Raw genomic sequence first — 26,513 nt, 5'->3', positions numbered from 1 at the left:
TGCCCACATGTACCCTCCCCTCCTACCCACATGTACCCTCCCCTCCTACCCACATGTACACCCCTCTCTTGCCCCATTGCCCACACGTACCCTCCCCTCCTGCCCACATGTACATCCCTCTCCTGCCCACGTGTACCCTCCCCTCCTATCCACGTGTACCCTCCTCTCCTGCCCACTGCCCACACATACCCTCCCCTCCTACCCACTGCCCACGTGTACCCTCCTCTCCTGCCCATTGCCCATGTGTACCCTCCTCTCCTGCCCACTGCCCATGTGTACCCTCCTCTCCTGCCCACTGCCCACACATACCCTCCACAGCCACTTCCATTGGTTCCGTAATGAATGCGCGGTTCACTGGATGCCAGCTTTATCAACTCGTCCCATTCCTTTTGCCACTCCTCCTCGGTGTAAACAAGCCCAGACTGTGAGGGAGTGAGAACAGGAGAGTCACACAGATCAAGAGAGGATACAAGCACTTGTTATGTTGCAGCTCAGACAGCAGTGACGTTGGGAGCTGGCGTTCTCCACCAGATAAACATAAACATACCACAGACCGCAAGACACGATGAGGAGGAGGGCTTGCGTGTTGCTGAGAGTTATTTACCTCCTTGTTCTGTTGCGTTTGTTGCCACCTCCACCTCCTTTTCAAAGCTTCTTTCTCCCCTCCTTTCTCCATCATGGAATACAGAGATTTCCTTAACATCAGATCCCGATCATGGAATCCCCACATCCCTGTACACAAATCACAAACAATTCAACAATTCATCACATCACTCAGCCTAACAGAGAATCCCCCCACCCAGAGGGTGGGTCTTACACAGACACGGAGTCTCCACCCACACCCCCCGCGCCCCAGAGGGCGGGTCTTACACAGACCCCGAGACACTGCACCCACCCCCCCTCCAGAGGTCGGGTTGTACACAGACCCTGAGGCCTCTCCAGATGGAGGTGGTTCCAAACTGGAGTCTGGTGCTCAATAGAACATTGCTTGGATCTTTCATGGATCAGACTTACCTAATGAAGCAGCATGAAGGAGACAGTTCCCATCACCAGTAGTTGCTAGGGGTAACAAGCGCTGGCAGCTGGCATCAACATTTGCCCACCAATTTAAACGTCCTGAGAGGAACAGGAAACAGCAAAATCAGTATCAAATACATTGTCATTTCTCAGAGACTGTAATCAAACCACACTGTCATTAGGACAAATCTCACACAGAGAACACTGCAGCAGACTGACAGGAGGAGAAGATCTCAAAAATATGGAACACACTCAGCAAACCTACAAGACCTCACAATTCCAGCTCTCTACCAGTTTCTCGGGCGCAGAAACTGAATTGGACTCACCACAGTGCCTGCGAGAGCAGGTCAGAGGCTGGGAATCTTGCAGTGAGTAATTCACTTCCTGACTCCCTAAAGTCTGCCCACCCTAAGGCAAGAGTCAGGAGTGTGATGAAACACTCCCCATTCGCCTGGATGGGTGCAGCTCCAACAAAATTCAAGAAGCTCAACACCACCTGGATAAAGCAGCCTGCTTGAATGGCACCACGTTCATTACTTCCAGCGCTGATGCTCAGTAGTAGTAATGTTATCTCTACAAGATGCACTGCGGGAACTAAAAAGTTTCCTTCGACTGCATCTTCCAAACTCACAACTTGGATAAACATAGGAAAGATGTTCCTGATGACCAGATAGTTCAGAACTAAGGGTCAGACTTCTAAGGATACAGGGTAAGCCATTTAGGACTGAGCTGAGGAGAAATTTCTTCACCCAGAGAGTGGTGAGCCTGTGGAATTCTTTGCCACTGAAGGAAATTGAGGTCAAAGCACTGAATATTTTCATGAAATAGTTAAAGTCCTTAGGACGACAGGATTGAAAAGGTATGGGGAGAAAGCAGGAACAGGGTTCTGATTTGGATGATCAGCCATGATCATACTGAATCATGGAGTAGGGTGAAAGGACTGAATGGTCTATTCCTGCTCCTAGTTTCTGTTTCTGACCACAATCATCAAGAAGGCCTAGTCCCCAGCATCCGTGGGGCTGCCACCATCTACAAGTTCCATCCAAGTCACACACTGTCATAACTTGGAAGCGTACCGTTGTTTCTTCAGAGTCATTGGGTTAAAATATTCAGGGCTCAGTGTTGAGGGAGCGCTGTCCAGTGTTTGATGGGGACAGTGTAGAGAGCGCTTTGGTTTCCACTGAAAAAACAGCAGAGAAAGCTTTACTCTGTATTCATCCCTGTGCTGTCCCTGTCCTGGGAATGTTTGATGGGGGCAGTGTCAAGGGAGCTTTACTTTCAGTTTAAAAGAGTAGAAAGAACTTTACTATCCGTTTAAAACAGTAGAGGTTGCATTACACTGTATCTAACCCCATGCTGTACCTGCCCTAGGAGTGTTTGATGAGTGTAGTATAGAAGGAGCTTAACTTTCTGTTTAAAAGAGCAGAGGTGCCTTTGTTTTCAATATTACCTCATCCTGTCACTGCCCTAGGAATATTTGACGGGGACAGTGTCAAGCGAACTTTACCTTCAGTTTAAAAGAGTAGAGGTAGCTTTTCTCTGTATCTAACCCCATGACACCCCTGTCCTGAGTATTTGGTGAGGATGATGTTGAAGTTGGCATACTTTCAGTTTTAAAAAAAAAAGAGTAGAAACAGCTTTTCTGTCAGTTTAAAAGAAGTCTGAAAGATTAGCAGGAGCTTTAATTAACCCTGTGCTGTCCCTGCCCAGGAAGTGTTTTGTAGGGACAATTTAGAGGAAGCATTACCTTGTATCTGACCCAGTGTTGTCCCTGTTCTGCAAGTGCTTGATAGGGATAGTGTTGGGGTAGCCTCTTCCGTTTTAAAGACTAAAAGTGCTTAACTGTGTATCTAACTATGTTCTGTCACTGATCTGAGTGTGTTTCATGGGGATAGTGTCAAGGAATCTTTCCTTTCATTTCATTTCAAAAGTGTAGAGAGAGATTTAATCTGTCTAACCATGTGCTATCCCTATTCTGGGAGTGTTGAACAGGGACAGTGAAGTTTTACTTTGCATTGAACTACACTGGGATCTCAGGATGTTTTCTTCAGACTGTGGTTTCAGTTATCTAAACACAGAATGTTGACATGAATTCACCAGTGAATTTTAACATCCATGTTGGACTTGCCCATTAAACTGTGGACACAAGCAGACTTCTCAATGCACTGACTGAAATTCGATCACGGGGCTTGGGTGAAAAAACAAATGGCTTGGGTTCTGTTTCCTGATTTTTGTTCTCCAGTTCAGCCAGAATGGATCATGATGTTACATTGCCATGAGATCAGTTACCAAGAGAGGATGCTTCACTCACACTGATGTACGCTGCCAATACATTGGTGATATAGCAACACAGGAACAGAGGCCATTGCATTAACCTAATGAACTAGATTGCCAGGACCCTGGCCATGAGAACACATAGCAGTGTGCTTTGTCTCTGGCCACTGCACCTAATACCCACTCCCAGGTTGGTGGCTGATTAAACTAAAGCCAATGGCGACTGACAGGCAGTTGTGTCACTTACCAGCCTGCTCCAGAGCCACGAGCATCGATTGTTCAATTAAATCTCTCTCAATGAAGTTCCGGAAATCTTCGCGATAAACAGTCAGATCAGGCAGCTGGAAGGTGCAGATAGGAGTATCCACCGAATGCTCGTTGCTGCCATTGTTCGACATGTGGGAACGTGCTAGAGAGACAATGGTGGAGCTGGCATGAGAAATTCCCCGAGTCAGCCGTTTCTCTGTTCAAAGTAAAACATTACTGGTAAATGGCAGAATTTTAAAACAAAAATTGCATTCCACTTATTACCAATTCTATCTCAGACCTGGGAAATGGGGCTCTCCCCCCAAACCCACCCACATGGGGAGGTTGGGGACATGGGGTCCTCCTGCATGGAGACACGGAGCACCCTCCCTGTCCCTACCCCATCCTGCACGGGAACGCAGGGCACCCTCCTCCCTCCTGCACAGGGACACGTGGCCCCCCCCCGCCTCACCTCTCCAGCACGGTGGGGGGAGAGCCCCCCCACCCCTCCCACACAGGGTTACATGGCCTCCTCCCTACATAGCTGTTGCTGTCCCACCTGACACCTGCACGCAGCGTAAAAAGTTCAGAAGAATGAAGGAAATTGTGCAACAGACCATTTGGTCTATCCAGCCTGATCCACTGTTCAATTCCGCCACAATCCCACTTATCTACTTGACACGCCCCACCATATCCATTGATTCTGAGAAACCTCAAATACGTCCACATCAGCCTTAAATGTACTCGACAATTAAACATTCAAACCCCCCTCAAGGGTGGAAAGTTTTAAAATGTCACAACCATTTGAGTGAGAAACCATGCCTTCACTCAATCTGAATGGATGGAGCGCCTCTTGAGAAGAGTAGACAGGGGCCAAAGCTCACCTGGTACTGGGTCATCCTGTCGCTGCTGTACAGACCGCCCAACTCTTGATGGTTCCTTTTCCTGCATTTTGACCCCTCGTCCTTCATTAAAAGAGTAAGGTAAATTCCCAGCATTCACCTGGCGGAGTTGTTCGAAATCACTGAGTGCTGCAGTGATGTCCCAGTTTTTTCCTGCAAGATAGGCCAGTGTTTTCAACACTCTCAGCACTTGCAGACGACTGCAGTAGGGGAGGAGGAAAGTGAGACGTAGCTGGGAAAAGTGAGGGGCCATGGGGGACATAGGAAAGAGATCGAGACAGGGCTTGGGGGAAATGTAAGAGACAGCATTGAAGTGGAGAGATGAATTGTTTCATGGCTGTGGAGAGAAGATTGGTGGGATCGAGTTGAGATTGACAGTGTTTAAGAGCATGGGACAGTGGGATTAGTATGTGGACGAAGAAACAGCAGGGCAATAGAATTAATTTAGGATTGGTACACGGCTAAGGGGAGAAAGTAGGGCAAAGAAATTATTTAAGATTGGTACAGAGTTATGGGGTGAATTAGTGCCAATGAGATTAGTACTGAGCAATGAGGAGAGCAGACAGTGGGATTGGCTTGTGGATTGATACAGGGCTACAGGGAAAGAACCAGGCAGTGGAATTACTTTAGGATTGGTATGCTATGGGGAGAGAATGGGCAGTGGGTTAGTCTGAGATTGGTACAGGACAATGGGGTGAGTGCAGGGCAGTGGGCTTAGTACAGTGCTATGTGAAGATAGCACAGGCAGTGGGATTAGTTTGGGGATTGATACAGGGCTATGGAGAGAGCGCAGGCAGTGGAATTAGTTTGGGATTGGTACAGTGTTATAGGGAGAGAGCCAGGTAAATGAATTAGTTTAGGTTTGGTACAGGACTATGGGGAAAGCACAGAGCAATGGTATGAGTTTGAGGACTGATCTACTAAATTGTAGTAGATCAGGATTATCAGCCTCAGACTGCGTCTGTATGGCCTGATAATACTGTTAGTCCTTCCCCATCCTGGGTCTTCTCACCTTCAAGCAGGTCCCGTGCTAGTCCAGGCTCTGCCCCCGTCGAGCGAACAAAGTCTGACAGGACAGTATCCATGTCGAGAGTCATGTAATCATGAAGTTACTCTGCTCATTTTCCAGCTACCCATGTGGACAGCTCAATGGTCAATCCTACAAGTACAGCTGACACACAAGGAGAACCCATGGGCTCGTCCAGGTTTTAGATCACTGAAAATCAGACAGAAAGAGTGGAGGTAAGACTGTGCTCAAGACACAGCCAGGATTACCCACCGGACATCTCTTCATATTTCGGAGCGGTGAAGAGGGAGGAAATAGGAAAGTCATACCATTATATTCAAACTTACACAAGCAATAACATCCAATATCTTTGGTCTTAAAACAGCAGTGGCATGAATCAGCAGGCAGATAATTGTCCCACAGTCAGTGTTGACGTGTACAACATTATCTGGTGAAAGTTTCAACCAACCAAGGCTTCAGCTCATACCCAGCGAGCCCTGCTGGATTGTGTGATGCCCCATGCAGTTGAATTACCCATCAAATGAGCATGAGGCCGCAGCAGTCTAGGTCTACCCTCAAAGGCGCAAAACAGCATCAGGTAAAATGACAAAAGATTCAAGGGTCCTAAATTAGTGATTGGAGCATTGAGTTCAAAATCAGGAATTCAGTGCCACACCCAAATGGCAAAGTGAACACCAGCTCCTGTTGTAGGTAACCAATCCCTTTGATATGCTCCAATGGGCAATCTTTGGAGTAGATCCTTGTTTACTCTTGAAGGAATGATCACTTACAACATTGACAACCTACCATGATAAAGCGAGGGATGAATCCACGTGACTGACGTGCACAGTGTCCCCCAGATACTTAGGGCGATATCATCACAGCTCAGTCCCGGAAACATGCACGTCACTTCCTGTTTTCAGACAAAAAGTAGTAAATATCAACCTGATTTTTAAAGATACTGACTTGAACAAGTATATCCAGGGCACAGAGTGCACCCCTTCCCTAAACCCACCTGAGGTTACAGGAGTAACCCCTTCCAGCGGATATCAGCACTCCCACTCCACACATCCTAACCCATGGCCCGCGTGCTCCACTCTCTGCAGCCACATCATTTAAAAGCCTTCCATGTAGGCCATCATCATGTCCTGAAAAATCATCTGCCTTCAATTCCATGAGTTTGTCAAATACTTTGTCGATCGATATCTTTGGAATGTTTGTGGTATCCTCTGCCACAAAGACTGAAGTCAGTATTTTGCATAAACCATCAGCCATTTCCTTGTTCCCCATTATCAATTTTCCAGTTGAATCCATGCTTACTTTCACTATTCTTCTTATAGAATCCCTATAGTGTGGAAACAGGCCATTTGGCCCAACAAAGTCTACACCGCCCCTCTGAAGAGGATCTCACCCAGACCCATGCCCCTACCCCTGCATTTCCCATATCTAATCCACCTAATTTACACTCTCCTGGACAATTTAGCACGACCAATCCACCTAACCTGCACATCTTTGGACTGTGGGAGGAAACCGGAGCACCCGGCAGAAACCCACGCAGACACAGGGAGAATGTGCAAACTCCACACAGACAATCACCTGAGGGTGGAATTGAACTGGGGTCCCTGGTGCTGTGAGGCAGCAGTGCGAACCACTGAGCCACTGTGCTGCCCTATATATCCCCAGAAGCTCTTGTCATTAGTTTTCATGTCTCTTGCTTTCTATTTCCATAATCAATTTTCTCCCTATTTATTAGCTTTTCAGTCACTCTATGCCAGTATCCTAAAGGATTGCCAACTCTCTGGCCTACAACTAGTTTTCACCATTTTGTAAATATTTTGCAATCAAACTCTTCAGGGGTGTTCGTACAGACCCCTGCATAGGTGAAACTTGAACCTTTACCTCCTCATTCAAAAGGCAGGGACATTTACAATTTGGCCACGAGAACCCTTTCACTGCTTTGAATGATTTAGTTTTTGATTGGATGGTCTCCATGTCTGCCTTTGTTAACCACAAATTCTTAATCTTTCTCACCAAGTCCTTATTTTTGACTGGAATAAATTTATAATCTTATAAGAACAAAATATCAGCTTAAATATCTGCCACATCGACAGATCTTCCCCTTAATCTATTTTCCCAAGCTTCTGTTTGAACCTCTGTAATGGCCTTTAGTTGAGGATCTGAGTTAAAACCAGAGTTGCTCTCAAACTGTATTTCACATTCCAGGTAATGATCACCACTCCCAGAGTAACATTAGTTACTAGATCTTTAACAATTCAACAATATTACACTTCACTAGATCAATAATAGCATATTCCCAGGTAGGTGCAGCAGCGTACTGCTCTAAGAATCAATCTTAGAGCATACTACACTCTACAAATTCATTTCCATCTCACCTCTGCCCATCTGATTTATCCAGTAAATATACAGATTAAAATCACCTACAACAATTGCATTCCTCTTTGTTAATTCCTGATTTAGACTTAGTCCTAGTGAGGAAACTCTTTGGGGCCTAGAGGCAGCTCTCACCCTTTCCTTCTTGCCCTTATTATCCCTCATTTCCACATCACAATCTATTGCACCTATGTCACCACCGCCCTGCTTCCTTCCTTCATTAACAAAGCTACCCCACCTATTTTCCTGGAACTTCGCGTTCCCTTAAGTATTGAGTTGCCAGTATTACAGTCTTGGAGTCTTACAGCACAGAAGGGGTCCTTTGGCCCAAGGGATCTGCATCAGCCTATAGAACATAGAACATTACAGCGCAGTACAGGCCCTTTGGCCCTCGATACATGAATTCCACTTTCCAGCAATTGGCCCATAGCCTACAATGTTATAACATTTCAAATGTTCACCCACATCCACTTTAAAAGGCTGAGAGGTTTCCAAGCTCAACAACCCACCCAGGCAGTGTATTCCACAACGCTACTGCCATCTGGGTGAAAACAATTTTCCTCAACTCCCCTCTAAACTGCTGCCCTTAAAACAAAATGCCTTAAAACAATGCCCCCTTCCTCACTGATATTTTAACTCACAGGAACGGCTGCTTTCTAGACTATGCCCCTCAATCTTCTACACCTGAATCAGGTACCCCCTCAGCCTTCTCAATTCCAAAGAAAACAACACAGGCTCATCCAGCCTGTCTTCAAAACCAAAATGCTTCATCTCAGGCAACATCCTGATGACTTGTCTCTGCATCCCCTCCAGTGCTATCAAATCTTTCCAGTAGTGAGGTGCACGGAGTTACAGACAGTATTCCAGCTCTTGGCTAATCAAAGTGGTGTACAGCTCCAACATGAACTCCCTGCACCACAAGGGAAGGAAATGGCCTAGTGGTATGATAACTGGACTGTTAATTTAGAGACCCAGGCAACATTCTGGGTACCCAGGTTTGAATCCCACCACAGCAGATGGTGGAATTTGAATATGATTTCTGGAATTAAGAATCTAATGATGATCATGAACCCAATGTTGATTGTCGGGTAACACTCAACTGGTTCACTAATGTTCTTTAGGGAAGGAAACTGCCATCCTTACCTGGTCTGGCCTACATGTGACTCCAGACACATAGCAATGTGTAATGGACTCCGAACTACCCTCTGGGCAATTGGGGATGGGCATTAAATGCTGCTTTGCCCCCAGTAATACAATCATCCCATTAGTGAATAAAGAAAAGAAAAAATGTCCCTTCTTACTTTTCTGTTAACCTGTCCTGCCACCTTCAGGGATCTGTTGTCAAGCATTCCAAGAACCCTCTGTTCTTCTGAACTTCCTAGTGTCCTGCCATTCATTGAATATTTTCTTGTCTTGTTACTTCTTCAAAAGTGCTCATACTTATCAGGGTTAAACTCCATCTGCCGCTGGTCTGCCCAGGCATCCAACCCGTCTATATCATCCTGCAATCTTCTTTCTCACTGTCACCTACCTGGCTAATCTTGTGTTATCTACAAACCTAGTCATCATCTTGTTATTGTTCGTGAGACATACAGGACCCAGCACTGATTCCTGTGGTGCACCACTGGACACCAGTGTCTAGACATACAAATAGCTTTTAACCACCATCCTCTGTCTTCTGGGGATGGTTCAAGATGGAACAGTCCTGGTCAGCCTGCAACCATACCTCCAAAATAGCTACCAAATCATATTCTTTTTTTCTATCTGTGCCATTGACCCCTCTATCTTGTTACAAACACTGTGTACATTCAGAAAAAGAGCCTTAAGCTATGACTTGTTCCCAACGTTACTTAACACTAGCTGTGATTTCTGCTGTGCTCTTCTGCGGATATTTTCTGCCCCTTCCTGTCACACTTTGATTACTGCTTGCCTCCTTACGATCTTGCAATCTGCCCTCTGATTTCTCTTGGATTTAAAAAAATCCCCTTCAACTGAATCCACCCCCATTCCCAAATTATTGCAGCCTATGCCGGGGACACCGTATGCTTTATTAATTGCTCTCACTCCACCCACTTTGGTACTGTTAATGGTTTATGCACCGTACACACCCAGATTCCTGAGAGTTGTGGCCCTGCACACTCCCACTTCCCACTCATTCCTGCCTCCATTCCCAGACCACAAACCAGTTTCTGTGGACTAGCCATCGGACCAGCCTCACAGACTGCCCAGAGCAGCAGTCATGGTACCTAGGCTGATCTGTAAGACGTTGTGTCATTCAGTTCCAGATTCCTTCTTTTCCACTGCATCCTGTGTGTGTTTATTGCGGTCGTGTCAGGTTTCTTGCCCTGGTAGTTCTCCCTCTATCCAGTTTTTCATCGGTGTCTAGTGTTGCCTGTTAAATATTTAATGTTCACCACATGCGTCCATAATGCCAAAACACCAGACAAAGGGGTACAGATTCGGACTCAGTCTGCAGCCTCCCTATGGACATCAATTCCTGTCCACAGTCAAAAGCCTTCAGCAGTAGAGGCATTTCTGAAGAGGCCACTCTTCAGTGCAGATAGTGAGATTTGACAGCCTGGAATGCACAACAGTGCAGCCTGCTTAAGTCTGAAGGAACAGATGCCACTTAGCAGCTCGAGCCTATTCTGCCATTCAGTTTGATTGCAGAGGACCTCAACTACTGGCTTTGTTGGGGAGAGTTCCACATTTCCACTGCCCTCAGTGTGAAGTATCTCTCCCCGACATCACCCCTAAACAGCCTCATTTGAATCTGGGCTCTGGACTCTCTCCTCAACCAGAGGAAATGGTTTTTCTGTATGTGTAACAACCCTTTAGACTTCTTAAGCTGCTCAGCTGCTGCAACAAGTGACAGGCCCTGGATACAGATGTGTCACTGGGAGAGGGAACCATTTTAAAGCACGATAGGTTAAAATCAGCCCTAATTCAGAGAGGAGCGCTGCATAGATTTACCAGAACGACGATTGTGCTCCAAGGGTTAATGTATGAGGGACAGATGACAGAAACCAGGCCCTCACTGCTATTTAGAACGCTAAGGGGTGATCTGATCAGAGTTTTAAATATTAAGGGAAACAGAGAAACTATTGCTGTTGGTTAGGGGGTCTAGGACTTGGGGGGGGGGGGGGGGGGGGTCAGGGTGTACACAATTGAACCAGTTCTTTGAAGAATGAAATGAGGAAATATTTTTCCATGAATGGTGGGAGAAGGTTAGAAAGCTTTTCCACAAATAGAAGTTGGTGCTTAAATACAGGCAATTGTGAAATTGGAGATCAATTGATCTTTGTTCATGTGAGGAATGAAAGAAGGTGGAACAAAGACAATTGCATTTAAAATTAAGTTATAGATCAGCTATAGTCTCAATGGATGATGGGTCAGATAACAGGATCACCAGTCTCCGATGTCACCCCACAGAAACAGATCTTTTGCAAAGTTTCAATCCAAAAAGAAATCTCTCTGTTGCACAGAGTCACAGTACTGAGTAGGCCCTTTAGCCCACTGAGTGTCTATTGCCAAAAATACACTACTTCTGTTCTGGTCACACCATGAACATATTGGAATGTGGGAACTTGTATTTATCAAGTATCGATGGGAGAGGAGCAGCTTGAACTGGCCTCCATGAAGGGTGATGTCAATGAAGGGAGTTGTGCTCTCTGGGAGTAGCGAACCACAGTGAGCACCAAACTCTGAGTCTGTGTGAGACAACCACAGCGTAAAAGAGATTAACTTGCTTCGAGAGTACCTTCAACGCCGGTCAGCGTCGCTTTACATTTATTCTTCGGGTGTCAGTGTTACTGGCATCGCCAGTATTTGTTGCCCATCCTAGGTGACCTCTGGAAGAGGTGGTGATGGTGATCACTGCAGTCTGTGCAACATAGTACATCCACAATGCTGAGGGAGTGCCAGGATTTTGAATCAGCGAGTGTGAAGTAACAGTAATACGTTTGGAATCAGGATGGTGAGTAGCTTGAAGGAGAAATTGCAAGTGGAGCACAAATGGTTGTCGCCTCACTACAGAACACAGACTGTCTCCTGCCAGCAATTACCCTAACTCACAGACAGGACGGGGCGATCTCCCCTTGGACCTGATGCCCTGGTCCTTCTGGTGGTAGGGGCGAGTTTGATGGCAAGGACGCAACAGAGGGCGGGAGAGGGATAAGACGGGATTTGTGTTCATTTTCCATGCAGCAAGAATTCCCCAAAGAAGCCAGAGGGAATGGCTAACTCGCTGCTCCACCAAGGGAGGCGTAGACCCACCAAACCTGCCCTGATATGACAGAATCCCTCTTTCAACACAGGAGGTTGCTGCACCGTGAAATACTGTACACCCTACCTCCAACTAAGCTGTTGGACAACTATTCTCAGTCTCTGATGAAGGGTCTAGGCCCGAAACGTCAGCTTTTGTGCTCCTGAGATGCTGCTTGGCCTGCTGTGTTCATCCAGCCTCACATTTTATTATCTTGGAATCTCCAGCATCTGCAGTTCCCATTATCTCTGATACTATTTTATTCTCAGTGTCACTGGGTAGGCCTACCACTAACCATACTTACCAAGCCAGCAGCTTCAAAATATTGAGCATATTTGTAGCAGTAATGAGTCAGAGATAAGCTGTCTGTGCCTTCGCCCAGCTTGTGAAAACACACACACACAGACACACCAGCATTACAGGGAGCAGAAAGTGAAACAACTCAAGGTTCTGGAAGGAAAGGCAGGAATTGCAGTTCAGCACAAAATAAAACCATGTCTGCTAGTGAGGTATTCAAGATAAAAGCCAACCTCTTACACTCAGTGCTAACACTAGACCATACCTCCAGGGTCAGTCCAACACAGCTCTGAAGGGTGAGTGTGATTGAGGTTGATGGTCAAGTCTAAGTTTGGTCTGGCGGGAGGGATCAGCTCAGGGATCATGACTACAGGAGCAAACATGCGTAAGATCAATGACAACCAGAATGTCAATACACCCTAGGTATGAAGTGTCACAACACATGACACACTGCACCAAAGTCCTGTGTCAAACATTCACAATCTAAAACTTGCCTCAGCTGGGCAGAGTGTGTTCTCACTAGTTCAAACACTGCACGAGATTACTGAAACAGGATGTGTGTGCTTGCCACTATGGGACAGCATAGTAGTTAGCACTGCTGCCTCACAGTGCCAAGGACTAATGCTCAATTCTAACCATGGGCTACTGTTCGGGTAGTGTTTTCATGTTCTTCTCGTGTCTGTGTGAACTTCCCCTGAGTGCTCCAGTTTTTTTTGCACAGTCACAAAGATGTGCAGGTTAGGTGGATTGGCCATGTTAAATTGTCTGAAGGTGTATTAGCTGTTAACCATGATAATTGTGGGGTTATGGGATTGGGATGCTCTTTGGAGAGTCAGTGTAGATTTGATGGACTGAATAGTCTCTATCTGCACTTTAGAGATGCTATTATTCTAAAGTCACTATGGCATTCCCCACCACAATTTCACAAACACAATGAGCTGAAGGTTCACAGAAAGGGTCACTGGGACCTTTGGTTGATGGCACACAGTTGGGATGTGTCCTGTTCTTTTCAGTAATGTCCCTGAAGCCCAAACATGGGACAAGGGAATCCACTTTCCAACTCTGACAAGCATGGCAAGGGGGAATGGAAACTATGAAGTGATACAACTGGTATCAGCAGAGCATGAGTGCTTGTGCAGCTTTGTGAAGATGCTCACTAACACTGAACCAGACCACTGAAAACTGACCCTCCTGGAAAGAAGGAATGATACTGAAACAGCCCACAATTGTTTAGTTCAAAAATCAGATGTTAAAACAAAACAGAACAAAACTTCTTTCATCTAAGCCACAACAGCATGAAACCCCAACATCAAAACACTGTTTTCTAGTAAATAGACATTGTTCTGGATGTGAGTTTGCTCGCTGAGCTGGAAGGTTAGTTTTCAGACGTTTCGTCACCATTCTAGGTAACATCATCAGTGAGCCTCCGACGAAGCGCTGGTGTTATGTCCCGCTTTCTATTTATCTGTTAGGTTTCATTGGGTTGGTGATGTCATTTCCTGTGTTGGTGATGTCATTTCCTGTGTTGGTGATGTCATTTCCTGTTCTTTTTCTCAGAGGATGGTAGATTGGCTCCAAATCAATGTGTCTGTTGATGGAGTTCCGGTTGGAATGCCATGCTTCTAGGAATTCTCGTGCGTGTCTCTGTTTGACTTGTCCTAGGATGGATGTGTTGTCCCAATCAAAGTGGTGTCCTTCCTCATGTGTATGTAAGGATACGAGTGATAGTGGGTCTTGTCGTTTTGATGTTCATTGTCTCCCCAGAATGCACAACTAACCATTCTTAACTGACCACGAGACAAAGGCCTGAAATCCACTCCACACAGCATGATACACCAGACAATTCGTCAATCTCAGAACAGTCATCAGTGGGAACACTGACAGATTTGTCTCCACCAGTAGTGCACCAGAGTATTATACAGTGACAGGCCAATCCCCACTGGGACTGCACCCCAGTATTATAGAGTGACTGACCTGCCCCCAGGACCACATGCTAATATTTACAGTGACAGACCTGCCCCCAACAGTACTGCACTGACAAGTATGTGGCGTCCAAGAGGCTTCAGAATTCCTGCTAAATGGTATGCTAGCTGCCCAGTAATTGTATCTGCAGTCTCCATATCTCTGGAGTTTTTATTTTATTCATACATGGGATGTAGACATTGCTGGGTGGTCGACATTTATTGCTAATTGTTTGAGAAGGTGGTGAGCTGTCTTCTTGAACTGCTGCACTGCATTTGTAGACACCCATAATACTGTCAGGGAGACAGTCCCAGGGTTTAGACTGAGAAATACTGAAGGAATGGTGATATATTTCCAAGTCAGGATGGTGAATGGCTTGGAGGGGATGCAGTGGCTTGCAGGGGTTGGTGTTCCCAGTGTCCTGCAACCATTGTCCTTCTAATGGAAGAGGCTGCAGGTTTGGAAGATGCTTTCGGAGGAACGCTGCAAGTCCCTGAGAGAATTACAATGTCCAGTTTGGTATGTGACTCTGGGCAAGGAGTATTTTGCTCTGTTTGAATGGATTTAGCTGTGGTGTTACGTTAAATGAGTGGGATTTGACACCAAGCTGCTTTTGTCACTCACTAATTCAGCAACAGATCCAAAATCCGAGTTTCACATATTTAAATCAGCACAGAGTTCTTACTTTGATGAACTTTGGTCTGCTGTGTCTGCTCTGAAGCCGTTAATAACCCCATTCAGTAAGTAAACATTCAATTCCTTTCAAACTTGTTTTTCCTGCATAGATTGAAATGATAAAAGTGAGGCAGCGCTGGGGAATTGATGGAACAAGTTAAGTGCATTTGGTTATGAACGACATTCTGTACAGAATCAGGGCATGCTCAGCATGCTCTCCTGTGCTGGTCTATCATGCTACACACCCACACTTGGGTAAAGGCTTCTGAATTGAGCACCACCACAACTGCTCTGGTCCACAGACTCCTGAGCTCACTCCACATTCCTTGCGATTCATATTGGGAAACACAGACAGAAACTGGTCAGATTCTGAAGTCAGGATACTCTCAATTACAAGCTTTAGGTGATTAAGTAAACTGCTGGGCAACTCCGGGGAAACATGATACCACAAAACAAAAAAAAATCTGCTCCATCACACAAACCTGGGCATGGCAAAAGGTAAACGTGAGATTTGAGTGATGGCAGAACACAAATTTACTCAGTCCCCAACTAGTGTCTTGTTCATGATTAGACTTGCCTTTCATACTGGTATTGACTGATGAATAAAGAATTCTTGCCAACTTGACCCATCAGCCACACGCACAGCATTTCAGAATAAAAACACTCCTCCCTTCCAGACAATATGACTAAAGGACACAGGGTTCACACCAAAGCACTGACAAGCTACGTGGAATAATGGACACACACAGAGTCTCTGGTGATTTGTTTCCCTGTTGGAGGGATGTAGCCACGTAGGTCTGCAATTCACCCTGGACCACATTCGGTCTATAACTACCCCAGACATTAAAACACCAATCTTCACCAGGCAGTGGCTTTGAAAACAGAGAGGAAGAACAAGTGAAATTAGCACTTGGATGTGTTGAGTTCACAATGTTGATTCATTCACTACCATGGTTAACTGACACCCAGCTATAATCACACAATCATTTCACAAGACAGCAGTTAAACCAGTATAAACGAGTGAAGAATAATCACACTGAAGCAATATAAATGTGGTACAAAATTCAACACTCAACAAAAAAAAGCAAATTCCCAGTCACAGACCTGTCCCATTCAGTACCATACCGCAGTGTTATACAGTCATAGACCTGTCCCCCTCAACATTGTAGCCCACTGTTATATAGTGACAGGCCTGTCCCCACCAATATTGCATCCCAGGGTAGTCACAGGTTCGTTCCAACCAGTACTGTACCCCAGTGTTACACAGTGACAGACCTGTCCCCACCAGTACTGTACCCCAGTGTTATAGTGACAGACCTGTCCCCACCAGTACTGTACCCCAGTGTTATAGTGACAGACCTGTTCCCACCGGTACTGTGCCCCAGTGTTATACAGTGACAGAGCTGTCCCCACCAGTACTGTACCCCAGTGTTACACAGTGACAGACCTGTCCCCACCGGTACTGTCCCCCAGTGTCATACAGAGACAGACCTGTCCCCACCGGTACTGTACCCCAGTGTTATACAGTGACAGACCTGTCCCCACCAGTACTGTAGCCCAGTGTTACACAGTGACAGACCTGTCCCCACCGGTACTGTACCCCAGTGTTATAGTGACAGACCTGTCCCCACCACTGTATCCCAGCGTTACGAAGTGACAGACCTGTCCCCACCAGTACTGTATCCCGGCATTATGCAGTGACAGACCTGTCGTCACCAGTACTGTATCCCAGTGTTATACAGCGACAGACCTGTCCTCACCAGTACTGTATCCCAGTGTTACATAATGACAGACCTGTTCTCATCAGTACTGTATCCCAGTGTTATGCAGTGACAAGCCTGTCTCCAGCAGTACTGTACCCAACTGTTAGACAGTGACAGACCAATCCCCACCAGTACTCTACCACACCGCTATACTGTGAGTGGGAGATCAGAGACACTCAGGGAATGGGGAGGGCAATTGGCATGACCAGGGAAACAGGTGGCAGGGTACTGAGATCAGGGAAACTGGGGGAACTGAGCTGGGCGGGGGGGTGTGTGATAAGGGAAACTGGGAGGGGGCAATCAGGGAGAATGGGAGGGGGGCATGATCAGCAGGACTGGGGGGAGGGGCGAACAGGGAGACTGGGAGATGGGGGGGTAGGGATGATCAGGGAGACTGGAAGGTTGGGGGGGGGGGGGAGGCAATCAGGGAGACTGTTGGTGGGGGGGGAGTGGGTCGATCAGGGATACTGCCAGGATAGGGGAGGTGGGCGATCGGGGGGCTGCGAGGGTGGGGGATCAGGGAGACAGCGAGGAGGGGGCGTTCGGGGGGTTTGTGTGGGGAGCGATGGCCATCAGGGAAACAGCGAAGGGGGGGCAATCAGGGAGACTGCGAGGGGGTGGACAATCATGGAGAATGGGAGTGGGTGCAATCAAGGAGATTGCGGGGCTAGATGATCAGGGAGACAGGGAAGGAAGGGGCCATCATGGAGAAGGGGCGATCAGGGAGGAGGGGATTGGAGTTGTGTGTGTATGTGGTGGGGGGGGGTCACTGAGAGAGATCAGGGAGAAGGGGAGATCAGGCAGGAGGGGACATCAGGGAGTTAGGGATTGGAATTGTGTGTATATGTGTGTGGTGGGGGGGTCTTTAGGAGAGATCAAGGAGGAGGAGCGATCAGGGAGGAAGGGATTGGAGTGGTGTGTCTATGTGGTGGGGGGGGTCATTAGGAGAGATCAGGGAGGAGGGGACTGGAGTGGTGTGTCTATGTGGTGGGGGGGTCATTAGGAGAGATCAGGGAGGAAGGGATTGGAGTGGTGTGTCTATGTGGTGGGGGGGTCATTAGGAGAGATCAGGGAGGAAGGGATTGGAGTGGTGTGTCTATGTGGTGGGGGGGTCATTAGGAGAGATCAGGGAGGAAGGGATTGGAGTGGTGTGTCTATGTGGTGGGGGGGTCATTAGGAGAGATCAGGGAGGAAGGGATTGGAGTGGTGTGTGTATGTGGTGGGGGGGTCATTAGGAGAGATCAGGGAGGAGGGGACTGGAGTGGTGTGTCTATGTGGTGGGGGGGTCATTAGGAGAGATCAGGGAGGAAGGGATTGGAGTGGTGTGTGTATGTGGTGGGGGGGTCATTAGGAGAGATCAGGGAGGAGGGGACTGGAGTTGTGTGTGTATGTGGTGGATGGGGGTCGCTCAGAGGGATCAGGGACATGGCGGGGTACAGAAAAGATCAGGGAGACCGAAGGGCGGGGAAGATCAACGACAGCGTGCAGGGCGGCCCCGGAACAAGCTTTCCGCCCGCGAGTCAGCTCGTCGCCTTAACTCTAGACCGAGGCTTGGGGCCTAGCCGAGCCACAGCCTGTGGAAGGAGAAGCCGAACCTTACCTGCGGCGGGCCGTTAGCACGGTGTCAGGAGACAGTACCACATTCCGGTCGGTGTGGGTGAAATGAGGAGAGGGTTTTGGGGAAGGGGTTTTTTTGCCGGGGGGGGTACTGTTTGGGGACCAGTGTCGCCCGGTATATCTAGCGGTGGTGTCAGTGAGTCCTGGGTCGGACCTCTCTCCTCCCAGCACAACCAAACCTGCTCAACTGGCGGTGCCACGATGGGACGAACAGGCCGCTTGGCCAATGAGCCGTCGCGTTGCCCTGGTTACCCGGTTTGCGGGGCGCTCTGACCAATGGGCACGCGCGGGACGGTGGAGAGGGCGGGGCCGCTCGCGCCAGGTTCGGTTGCGTTCTGAGCGGCTGATGTCACCGCGCCACCACCGCCATGACGTCAGCAGGGCAGGTCAGGTTCATCGACCATTTGGCCCGTCCAGCCCTTCCTACATTCCAGAAGTTCATAAAGATTTGTGTAGTGAATCATTGTGCTCCCATCTATTCTGCGTCCACTCTTCCAACCTCTACCTTGTCGAGATAATTCAGGATCTAACGCACTTCAATCAACTCAGTCCAATACTCTTCAAACCTTCTGTGCTAACATGCCACTTCTTTCCAACATGCTCTCACATCCTGAATCCCAACATCATTCTTTACATAGGGAGACCAGTATTCGAGATGTGGTCTCGCCTATGCCCATCAATAACTAGAACATTAAAGTTTTACTTTTGTGTTTAATTCCTGTAATTTTCATTCTGCCTTGTAGCATGGAGCACTCATTTTGCCTGTGCTGGCTCCTTGTCAGAGCCAGCCAATTAATCCCACTTCTGATTATTGAAATACTGTTTAGTTGTTTCCTCTTTCAGCTTGTCCCAGATTATTTAGGGTCACCGCAAAGCAAGTTAATCAGCTCCGTGTCAAGTAGATATTTTCATTTCCAGTCACTAGTCCTGTCAACGACCCCTCCCCATCTACCTGGCATGGTACTGAAAAATGCGTGTGTGGCTGAGTTCCTCATGATCAATAGGTCCAGAAGTGGGATTTGAACTCAGTACCTTGCAGTTCACAAGCTGGTGAGCTACTCATAGCTCGAATCTAGTTCCTGTGCGGCCTTTCTCTGTATCATTGCAATTTTTTTCCTGTCTACTCATTTATTAAATTCTCTTCTAAAAGTCACTTGAATTTTCTCCCACCACTCCTCTTGGCAGCATATTGCAGATCATATCTTGCTTGGTAAAATAAAAATTGCTTCTCATTTCCTCTCAGGTTTTAAACTAATTCCTTTTTAAATTTATTCTCAGAATGCAAACAACAATGGTAAGGCCTGATTTTCCTGTTGAATTGTGCACTTAGCAGCCCTGGTTGTACACCGTAGGCCTTGCTTAGTACTGAATACTGCACTTGTACTGATGCTGGAATATAATTTAAAGGTGGTGTGCGTTGAAACAATTGACTGTGCTGAACAGCAGTGACAAGACCATTTAATTGCTCAATCCTGATTACTCCAAAAGTAACCACAGGGTGTGGATTCATAAAGTATTAAAGGCACACAGCAAGCTAGGAGTTATTTATGGTGAGAAAACCCCAGAAGTTAGTCACAGAGATTCACAGCACGGAAACAAGCCATTTGGCCCAACCTGCCATGCCATCCAGTTTTCACAATTAATCTAAGATAATAAGGTGTAGAGCTGGATGAACACAGCGGACCAAACAGCATCTTAGGAGCACAAAAGCTGACGTTTTGGCTTGCATTTCTTCCATATCCCCCCATTCCTTTCCCATCAATGTACGTGCCTAAATGTTTCTTGAATGACAAAATTGTACCTGCTTCCACAACGACCTCTGGGAGCCTGTCCCAGACACTCACCGTCCCCTGCGTGAAAAAATTGTCCCTCTGAACCCTCTTGTACCTCTCCCCTCTTACCTAAACCTATGCTGTCTAGTTTTAGACAGTGTTTAAGGTTGACATAAATAATCAATGGGATCATGGCAGTTTCCCTTTCCTGGAGAAGGTTAACAAAGTATTTTGGATTTTTAACTAATCTAGTGGTTTTTCATTTTTGTATTTTGTGTATTTATTAGATTCAATGTTTATTGAATTCAATGGGGCTGACAACTTCTGGATTATTCCCCCAGCAATAAACCTATAAGAACACTGCTTTGTAACATAGAACATAGAACATTACAGCACAGTACAGGCCCTTCGGCCCTCGATGTTTTGCCGACCTGTCATACCGATCGGTGAAGAATAAACTTTCATTTGATGAATTGTGCTTCAGGTTCCGAAGTGCTTCGCTGTCAATGAATGATCCTTAAAATGCTGCTGTGTAAGTGAATGCATTAGTCAATTTGCCTACAGCAGGTTGCTGCAATCATTAAGGAGTTAAGTGCATATTTAAACAGTTTAGCTGCTGTTTTTTCTGCGAGAAAACTCCAAAAGAAAGGTTTCTGTTTTTCTTCAAATGCAGTGATGGACTCTTCACAACACTTGACAGGCAATGAATTGTCAGCCTAGGTCATAAACTGAAATCCTGGAATGGGGCTTGGACCCACAACTGAATGATTCAGAAATTATCGCAATTGAGCCAGACCCAATAACAATTAAAGTATTGATGCAGGTTGTCAAATCTATCAACAAAACAAAAATAACCAGGGTTCAACCAGGGAGGGAAAGAACCGAAAGACAGAGAGTTTATATATTGAATCATGGTTAGATAGCCCTAGGAGTACTCCACACAGTTCGATTCTCCACACTATATAACTGGTACAGAGACAATGGTGAAAGTACAAAACAAAATTACAAGGACTTGGCCAAAAAGGGAGAATAGATCTATGACGAAATATTAACAGACTGAAGTTCTTTGCCTCAGAAAGAAGGCTGTGTGTTTAAACCTGATGGAAGCCTTCAAATTCATGAGAGGGTTTGACAAGATAGATGGAGAAGATGTGTCCACTTGTAGGGACGTCCAAATTTAGAGGTTATGCTAAAATGTTACAGAGACAGTTTATATTTAACATTGTATTGAAGTGTTATTGAAACAAAAAAAATCATGTTTTATGGAGATACTGGGAATTTTTTTGAGGGGGTCACTGAAAGTCATGTGGAAATGTAGATATTTTTTCACCAAGGTTTCCTGAGGATCAAATGACTGGTGCTAACTACTTGCTTTGCGGTAGATCTTGTGTTGAACACTGACTGCCTTGGAAAGGTTCTTGTTTTATCTGGATAAGTTGCAGGGAAGCCTGCAAAGAGCAAGCTGAATTGGTGTCAAACTTGCTCAGAAGAGGCTGCCCAGTTGATCTCTCCGAAAGATGAGATGACATAGGAGCAGCAGTCGGCCATTCAGCTCATCATGTCTGCTCTGCCATTCAATGAGATTGTGGCTGATCTGATCATCCTCAACTCCACTTTCCTGCCATTTGTTTAAAAATCTATCTCAACCTTGAAAATACTTAACAACCCAACGTTGACAGCATTCTGTGATAAAGAATTACACAAATTTAATAAGAAGAAATTTCTCTTCATCTCTATTTTAAACGCATGATCCCATTTTCTGAGATTATGCTGCATTGTTATGGACTCTCCCACAGCGGGGAAACAACCTCTCTGCATTTAACCTGCCATGTCCCCTAAGAATCCTTGAGATAGCAGGAACTGCGGAAGAGTCCCAACCAGAAACATCAACTTTCCTGCTCCTCTGATGCTGCCTGGCCTGCTGTGTTCCTCCAGCCCCACACTGTGTTCCCTAAGAGTCTTTCATGTTTTAATAAGGTTGCCTCTCATTCTTCTAAAGTCCTACTAAATGTCACCTCATAAGTCAGTGCCTCCATACCTGGGATCTGCCTCATTAACTTTTTCTGTACTAATTTATATTTCCTCAGTTACGGTGCCAAAACTGTTCACTGTGGTTTAACCAGTTCCTTGTATAATTTTTGCAAAAACTTCTCGAGACCTCTCCACATTTATACTCAACTCCCTTTGAAATAAAGGTTAACATTCCATTTACCTTCCTTCTTATATGCAGAACTTGTAAGGCAGCTCTTTGAGATTTATGCATGACATTGCCTAATTCTCTCTGTGCTGTAGTTTACTGCAGTCCTTTTAAACTTAAATAATATTCAGTTCCTCTATTCTTCTTGCCAAAATGCATTCTCGATTCTGAAAAGAAAACAATGTACAGTATTTCAGGGGGAAGCCTGTTTGTTCGAAGATTTTCAAAGATTGATTGAGGGAACATCTCAAGGTTGTGTTTGCTGAACAAGCTGTGTCTGAAAGACTTCAGAGGCACCTGTGTATGATTAGTGACTTGACCACATGTGCCAGAACATCACAGCAACAGATTTCAGATCATCCTACACTCTATCATTTGACTCACTGAGTCATAGGATATTACAGCATGGAAAGGGGCCCTCTGTGCCCATGCTGATCATCTATTCCAATCCCATTTTCCAGGCCTTTATGCTGTGTCATATCAAGTGCTCATCTAAATACTTAAACGTCTTGAGGGTACTTGTCTCTACCACACTCTTAGGCAGTGAGTTCCGGACACCCGCCACTTTCTGATCAAGGTGTACAAAGTTATGAGGGGAATACAGAAGGTAGACAGAGAGAAAATTTTCCCCTTTGAAAGGGAGTCAATAGCCAGGGGACACAGTTTTAAGGTAACCACACTCTGGATGAAAATAATTCTCCTCAAATTCCGTCCAAACCTCTAAAACGAAATCTTAAAAGTTTGTCCGCTGGTTATTGACCCTTAAGGTCAATATAAGGGGAAAAAATTTTCCAGGTCTACCTTGTGTATATCCCTCATAATTTTATACACCTCAATCAGATACCCTTCAGTCTTCTCTGCTCTAAGGAAAACAATTCCACCCTACCGTGTCTCTCATCAGAGTTGAATTACTCCAGCCCTGACAACATAAATAATCTATTGGTCAAAGTAGTTCCTTTTCTTCCAGAAGGATAATTTCTGCAAAAATGTTTTTTGTTCTCTCTTTTCCTGAACAGCGTTTGTGTATGTTTGACTTCATTCCATTCTCCTGGTATCTCTGTCCCTGTCGTATATGTTCCGCTGAGGCCACCTTCGACAAGGAGCCTCCAAAATGTCCACCTTCTTCCTCAACCAAGGATTCTCCAGCACCATTGTTGACACAGCTCTCAACTGGGTCTGACCCATCTCCCCGACTTTCCGCTCGTAACAATGATGGGGTTCTCCTTATCCTTCCCTACCACCCTACCAGCATCCACATCCAGAAGATCATCAGTCACCATTTAAGCCAGCTCCAGTGAGACACCATCACCAGACACATATTCCCCTTCTCTCCCTTGTCTGCCTTCCACAGGGACCATTCCTTTCAAGACACCCTGTTTCACTCTTCCTTGACTCCCAAGAACTCCCCACAGCGCTATGGCACCATCCCCTTCAATCGCTAAAGGTGTGACACCTGTCCATTTACCTCCTCCCTGCCCAATACCCAGGGCCCAAACACACCTTTAGGTGAAGCAGCACTTTACCTGCACTTGTCACAATCTAGTTTACTGTATTTGCTGCTCACAATGTGGCCCCCTCTACCTTGGGGAAATGAACATAGACTGAGTGACCACTTTGCAGAACATTTATGTTCTGCCTGCAGAAATGACCCTCAGATTCCAGTTGCCTGCCAGTTTAACACACCACCCTGTCCCCTGGCCAATGTTCTGACTCAGGCTTGCTGCAGTTCTCCAGTGAAGTGAAGCTCAAGCTGGAAGAACAGCATGTCATTTTCCGCTTGGGAATCCTGCAGGCCTCTGGACTCAATACTGAGTTCAATAATTTTAGGGCCCAAACTCTCTCATGTCCTAGTCCCCAACCCCACACACCAGGCCTTGTTATCATATAGTCTGCCATTACACACTGCCTATTGTTAGCCACTAACAGTTATTCATTCTCCTGGCTAGATCGTTATCTGTTCCTTCGTCTAGCCAACTGGTCTTCTCTCTCTTTGGGCTCAATCTCTAGCTATTGCTTACACCTTATCCCCTCCCTCCACCTTATCTTCTGCATGTAAATCAATATTTTCCTAGCTACCCTCAGTTCTGAGGAAGGGTCACTGAACTTGAAATGTTGACTCTGATTTCACAGATGCTGCCAAACCTGCTGAGCTGCTCCAGCAACTTCTGTTTCTGTTTCTGACTTACAGCATCTGCAGTTCTTTTGCTTTTTATTTAGTGTTTGTGTATATTTTGGAGATACTTAAAGGGATAAACTTTTCTTCTTAACTTATTTATTTATTAAACTTTGTTTTGGTGATAAACCCATAGTTGGGCATATTAAAAATGTACTTGGTAAATCCTGCTGTTTAAAATCCAATAAAGTATTTAATTGGTGAAAGAAAAACAGCGGTTGCTGCAGAAACTCAGCATGTCTAGCAGCATCTGTGGAGGGACAGAGTTAAATGTTTTAATTCAAATATGACTGTTTTTCAGAATAGCGAGGGCTAGAACACTGAAGATACCAGATGATAACTCTTTTTATTTGATTTGACTGATGTATTGTTGTCACATGTAGTGAGATATAGTGAAATGTGTTGTTTTGTGTGCCCTACTGGCAGATCATGCCATACAAAGTGCATCAGGTAGCATAACAGAGTGCAGAAAACAGTGCTTCAGCTGCAGATAAGTTGCAGAGAGATTGATCCACATTAACATTTGACAGGTCCATTCAAAAGTCAGATAACAGTGGGGAAGAAGCTGTTCTTGAATCTGTTTGTAAGTGTATTCAAACGTTTAAAACTTCTGCCAGACAGAAGAGGGCGCAAGAGAGTATAACTGAGGTAGGTGGAGTCTTTGACGATGTTGATTGTTTTCCCCAGGGAACAAGAGTATAGATGGAGTCAATTGATGGAAGTGTGGTTTGTGTGACGGACTGCGTTGTGTCTATGACTGCCTAGAGTTTCTTGTGATCTTGGGTCAGCAGTTGCCATACCACCCACGATGTGCCCTGATAGGATGCTTTGCATAGTCTGTTTCTGTCTCCTAGATGCTTCCAGATCTGCTGAGTTTCTCCAGAAAATTCTGTTTTTATTTCAGATTTTCAGCATCCACAGAATTTTACTTTGATTTGACCGGTGGTAACTGGAAAGAGGATATTTATTTCATGTGGCCCATCAAGTAATGGGACAAGAGTGACAGCGCACTCGTCTCCAAGCTTGGTCGCAGCGATGTTACAATTAAAGAGGAAATTAAACGAAAGAGGTTTTCATCTAGACGACAGTGAAGCAGTATGGAAGGGGGGGGGTGAACACATCAGGGAGAATGGAACAGGTGTTGCTGATGGGCTAGGAGGAGGTTTCAGTGCAACACAAAATTCGCAAACACTGGATGGGCTGAATAGCCTTTTGCTGTGCTGCAAATTCAATGCAAACTACGACCTGGCCATATTTCCGGGGTCTGGTTTTGAGTGAGAAAAAATGTTTGCATTCTTGTTGTTCTTTATTGGGACATTCACTTTACTGTATCCTCTGAAACACAAACCCCAAAACATAGCCGACTGCCTGAACGACGAATGAGCAACGTCAACCAATAAACCCACCTTGCGCCTGCAACGTTGATCAAACATAATCGGAAGTCGGCGTCGGCCAGTGGGGCACGCCGGGAGTTGTAGTTCGGGTGGAGTGAGGAGCGGTCAGAGCCGACACACCAGCGCAAACATCGAGCTGTAGTCAGCGCGGAGTTCGGCAACTGTGTCCTGGAAGTCCGCTGCAGCCATGAATGTGGTCCTGGCAGTAAAGCAGTATATTTCCAAGATGATCGAGGAGAGCGGGCCTGGCATGAAGGTGCTGCTGATGGACAAGGAGACGGTGAGGACCGGGGAAGGCCTTTCCATGGGAGAGGAAGGATGGACGATCATTCTGTCCATCTAACCCTGTACTGTACCCGGGGAGAGTGACCGTCAGTCACTGTCCATTTAACGCTGTACTGTACCTGGGGAGAGTGACCGTCACTCACTGTCCGTTTAACCCCGTACTGTACATGGGGAGAGTGACCGTCACTCACTGTCCGTCAAACCCCGTACTGTACCCGGGGAGAGTGACCGTCAGTCACTGTCCGTCTAACCCCGTACTGTACCCGGGGAGAGTGACA

The 26,513-nt window shown here is 46.1% G+C and overlaps 2 protein-coding genes across 2 annotated transcripts in view; one reads left to right on the top strand and one right to left on the bottom strand.

Annotated features, from left to right (window-relative positions):
* LOC125449761 (OTU domain-containing protein 7B-like) overlaps positions 1-18,606 on the bottom strand; it is a 61,142-nt gene extending 42,536 nt beyond the window's left edge. The window contains exons 1-8 of the mRNA XM_059642968.1: positions 18,398-18,606; positions 6,253-6,358; positions 5,452-5,655; positions 4,422-4,592; positions 3,539-3,754; positions 1,015-1,116; positions 605-732; positions 203-422 (exon numbers count right to left, since the gene is read on the bottom strand). Of these exons, the coding sequence (XP_059498951.1) occupies positions 203-422; positions 605-732; positions 1,015-1,116; positions 3,539-3,754; positions 4,422-4,592; positions 5,452-5,536 (922 nt within the window). The 5' untranslated portion in view covers positions 5,537-5,655; positions 6,253-6,358; positions 18,398-18,606. The remainder of the gene's footprint in view (positions 1-202; positions 423-604; positions 733-1,014; positions 1,117-3,538; positions 3,755-4,421; positions 4,593-5,451; positions 5,656-6,252; positions 6,359-18,397) is intronic.
* A 7,417-nt stretch (positions 18,607-26,023) lies between these two features.
* Positions 26,024-26,513, top strand: part of vps45 (vacuolar protein sorting 45 homolog) — a 44,158-nt gene continuing 43,668 nt past the window's right edge. Inside the window, exon 1 of the mRNA XM_048525701.1 lies at positions 26,024-26,230. Coding sequence (XP_048381658.1) covers positions 26,138-26,230 — 93 coding nt within the window. The 5' untranslated portion in view covers positions 26,024-26,137. The remainder of the gene's footprint in view (positions 26,231-26,513) is intronic.

The sequence above is a fragment of the Stegostoma tigrinum genome, chromosome 47, assembly GCF_030684315.1.
Source record: "Stegostoma tigrinum isolate sSteTig4 chromosome 47, sSteTig4.hap1, whole genome shotgun sequence".
Lineage (NCBI taxonomy): Eukaryota > Metazoa > Chordata > Chondrichthyes > Orectolobiformes > Stegostomatidae > Stegostoma > Stegostoma tigrinum.
Note: the sequence above shows the minus strand (reverse complement) of the source record. Positions and strands in the feature narration are given on the sequence as shown.